General features: G+C 53.5%; 1 protein-coding gene across 1 annotated transcript in view; it reads right to left on the bottom strand.

The window, feature by feature from the left end:
• Positions 1 to 3,023: 3,023 nt before the first annotated feature.
• LMNA (lamin A/C) overlaps positions 3,024 to 3,805 on the bottom strand; it is a 30,292-nt gene continuing 29,510 nt past the window's right edge. The window contains exon 13 of the mRNA XM_017852428.1: positions 3,024 to 3,335. Coding sequence (XP_017707917.1) covers positions 3,266 to 3,335 — 70 coding nt within the window. The 3' untranslated portion in view covers positions 3,024 to 3,265. The remainder of the gene's footprint in view (positions 3,336 to 3,805) is intronic.

The raw sequence follows: 3,805 nt of genomic DNA, 5'->3' as shown, positions 1-3,805 counted from the left end.
AAAAAAAAAAGAATACAAAAAACTAGCCGGGCGAGGAGGCGGGCGCCTGTAGTCCCAGCTACTTGGGAGGCGGAGGCAGGAGAATGGCGTGAACCTGGAAGGCGGATGGCGTGAACCTGGAAGGCCGATGGCGTGAACCTGGGAGGCGGAGCTTGCAGTGAGCTGAGATCCGGCCACCGCACAACAGCCTGGGCGACAGAGCCAGACTCCGTCTCACAAAAAAAAAAGAAAGAGAGAGAGAGAGAGAGAGAGAGAGAGAGAGAGAGAGGAAGGAAGGAGAAAAAGATAATCTTTCTAGGCCAGGTGTGGTGGCTCACGCCTGTAATCCCAGCATTTTGGGAGGCCGAGGTGGGCAGATCACTTGAGGCCAGGAGATCGAGACCAACCTGGCCAACATGTGAAACCCCGTCTCTACCAAAAATGCCAAAAATTAGCCAGGTGTGGTGGCACATGCCTGTAATGGCAGCTACTCAGGAGGCTGAGGCAGGAGAATTGCTTGAACCCAGGAGGTGGAGGCTGCAGTGAGGTGAGATCAAGACATTGTACTCCAGCCTAGGTGACAGAGCGAGACTCTGTCTCAAAAAAAAAGAAAGAAAGAAAGAAAGAAATTGATTAAAAAAATTTGTTCTTACCTATTTTCTTTAAAAAAATTATTAAAAATAAATAAATAAGGCCAGGCATGGTGGCTCATGCCTGTGATCCCAGCACTTTGGGAGGCCGAGGCAGGTGGATCACGAGGTCAGGAAATCAAGACCATCCTGGCTAACACAGTGAAACCTCATCTCTACTAAATATACAAAAAATTAGCCGGGCATGGTGGCGTGCACCTGTAGTCCCAGCTACTCGGGAGGCTGAGGCAAGAGAATGGCGTGTACCCAGGAGGCGGAGCTTGCAGTGAGCTGAGATTGTGCCACTGCACTCCAGCCTGGGTGACAGAACAAGACTCCGTCTCATAAATAGATAAATAAATACCCTGAGCAACATATTAACTTTTTTTTTTTTTGAGAGGGAGTCTTACTCTGTCGCCCAGGCTGTAGAGGCTGTAGTGCAGTTGCGTGATCTTGGCTCACTGCAACCTCCGCCACCCAGTTCAAGCGATCCTCCTGCCTCAGCTTCCCGAATAGCGGGGATTACAGGCACGCACGACCACACCCAGCTAATTTTTATATAGTAGAGACGTTTTCCCACGTTGGCCAGGCTGGTCTTGAACTCCTGACCCATGATCCGCCTGCCTCAGCCACCCAAAGTGCTGGGATTACAGGCGTGAGCCACTGCGCCCATCCCTTACCTGTGTTTTGAATTTTACCATATGATATATATTTTTGTTGTTGCTGTTGCCCAAGCTGGCCGAGAACTCCTGGACTCAAACAATCCTCCTGCCTCAGGCCAGGAGTTGCTGGGACTACAGGCATGCGTGCCACCACGCTAGGCCAAGCATGTGTTACATTTTAACAACAACAACATTTTTTTTTTACATAATGAAATGTGGCTGCTGAGTGCTGACTTGTGCTGTGAGCATCATGTGAGGTGACCACGTGTGCGGACGCCTTAACTGCTGAGTCCCCGGCTGCTGCCCCCGTTGCGCTGCCAGCTTGTGGAGCAGTGTTTGCGTGCGGTCCTATGCCCTCAGCCCTCCTCCTCAAGAGCTAGGAACGTCGCCTGCTGCCCCTAGTGTTCCCCAGCCCACAGTGCCCGTGCAGCCAGCTCACCAGGGTTCAGCTGAGCAGCAAAGGACCCGGGGCCAGGATGCGCGGGCGCCACCATGGTGGGGCTCTGGCGCCCCAAGGTGCCCGGCTCAGGAAGTGCAGGTGGGTGTCCTCACTTTGGGAAACACCGACTTCCTCGCTGACATCTAAGACCCCACATCTGTGGGGCCTCAGGGTCTTTGCTGAGGCCTAGGAGAGGAAGGGTTTCCTTCTTGGAAACTGCCAACCCAAGCAGGGACCCCTTCCTCAAACCTCCTTCCTCTTAACTTCCCTTCCCTAAACGCACTGTGGTGGAATCAGGAGTGTCCAGCATGACCTCAGGGGCCCTTCTCCTCTCAGTAATTTTGCTTTCTCACATGTTTTCCCACGATCCCAGCCAGACATGCCCTTTTCTCACTGACAAGACTGCAGGCTCAACTCTGCCCAGGAAACATAAACTTCCAGAATCTTGGGATCTGTGCCACCTTCGAGCTGAGTGGCTTGAGTTCCAGGGGCCTAGCAGACAATACCTACCTCTCGAGACAGCACGAAGGCCAAATGAGATGCTGTAGAAATGCTTTGGAAACTAGGAAGGGCCAGAGAAAGGCTGGCTCATGCTCCCTGTTTGGGGCCCCTCCCCTCAGTCTGGGCACCTCATTTCCCCAGGTTGGAGCCCCCTCCGAGGCTCCTACTTGGCCTAACACGTCCCTTTGTCTGCAGTCTGTTTTCTGACTCCCACTGGGGTATAATTTCCCTGAGGACAGTGGGCATCTTGTTTTGTTCATTTCCCAATCCCCCAAGCACAACATGGCACAAAGCAACATCAACTGCTCCTTTCCTCTGCCCTCTCCTGCAGCTTCTGTTCCCTCCTCCCTGGGTGTCCTTGTCCTTACGTCCTGATATGTCACCACCCTCAGACTGGATCTGTATCATATGTCTTATATTCATGCTTCATTCAGGGCCCAGCACAGAGAAAGCACTCAGTAAATGCTGGTGGATGCGGGAAGTTAGTTAGCAAACGCCCTCCTTTAGGCTCTGCTTCTCTGAAGGGCTTCCACTGGGAGAGAGTCATACAGTGGGTGGTGATGCTTGTATCAAAGGCTTTCCCCCTCAGCCACCACCGAGTGCTCAGATGTGCACCCAAAGTGCTCTGATCTCTAATTGTTTTCCCTGGAGCAGGGCAGGACTGGGCAGCAATGAGCAGGAGGATGCAGTGACCGTATGGCGCTGTGTGTGTGTGTGTGTGTGTGTGTGTGTGTGTGCATGCGTGTGCCCGCGAGTCCGCATCTCAGTACACACAGTGACGTCCACCAACAAAGACACCACAGCAGCCAGGGGTAGAAACAACTAGTGTATTGATTTGGGGAGGAGAGAAGGGGTGCAGATGGGAAATGGGAAGGCAAGGGTTCTTTAGTGTTTGCCAAAACCACTGCCACACCCCTCCACCTCCTCTTGCCTTCCTCCTCCGGGGTGGGTGCCAGCAGGCTCTCCCCCTTTCCAGTGACCTCCCTCTCCCTCCTCCCAGCACCCACTTGGCTTCAACCTCCAGTGACTGCACAGAGCCCACCCAGGCTCTAAAGCTAGGGAAGGCAGCTTAAACTCACCTTTCTTCTCCCTTCTTCCACCTCCCACCTCATTCCCATCTCTTGTCTAAATAAAATACAGAAAAGCAAGCGTAGCTGGTACCTGGGAGAATGGACTCACCCCGGGGCTGGGGGCAGGGGTGGGGACTGGGGGTGGGGCAGGCAGAGGAACCTCAGCCAGGTGTAGTGGAATCACGGGAGGCCAAGCCCAGGGGCCCAGCTCAAGCCGTCCTCTCTCTTTCTCTCTCTCCCTCTCAGAGGCTGGCCTGGCAGTGAGCCTGCTGTCCAGAGGAGGCTGGCGGAGAAGCCTCCATGCCTGCCTCTCAGGCACCATGTCACGGGGTCCCCGGGGTGGGGGCAGCAGCCAGGGCAGAAAAGCAGAAGCTAGCCTCTATAAAAGCACCCCTTTCCCTTGGCTTCTAGAGGAAGCCCTCTTTGGTTTTAAGGCAGATGTGGAGTTTCCTGGAAGCAGGGAAAAGGAAGGGAGGAGAAATTAGGATTGAGATAGATGCTTTTTTTTTTTTTTTTTTTTTTTTT

The sequence above is a fragment of the Rhinopithecus bieti genome, unplaced genomic scaffold (genome assembly GCF_001698545.2).
Source record: "Rhinopithecus bieti isolate Rb0 unplaced genomic scaffold, ASM169854v2 scaffold_33937, whole genome shotgun sequence".
In the NCBI taxonomy this organism is placed as follows: domain Eukaryota; kingdom Metazoa; phylum Chordata; class Mammalia; order Primates; family Cercopithecidae; genus Rhinopithecus; species Rhinopithecus bieti.
Note: the sequence above shows the minus strand (reverse complement) of the source record. Positions and strands in the feature narration are given on the sequence as shown.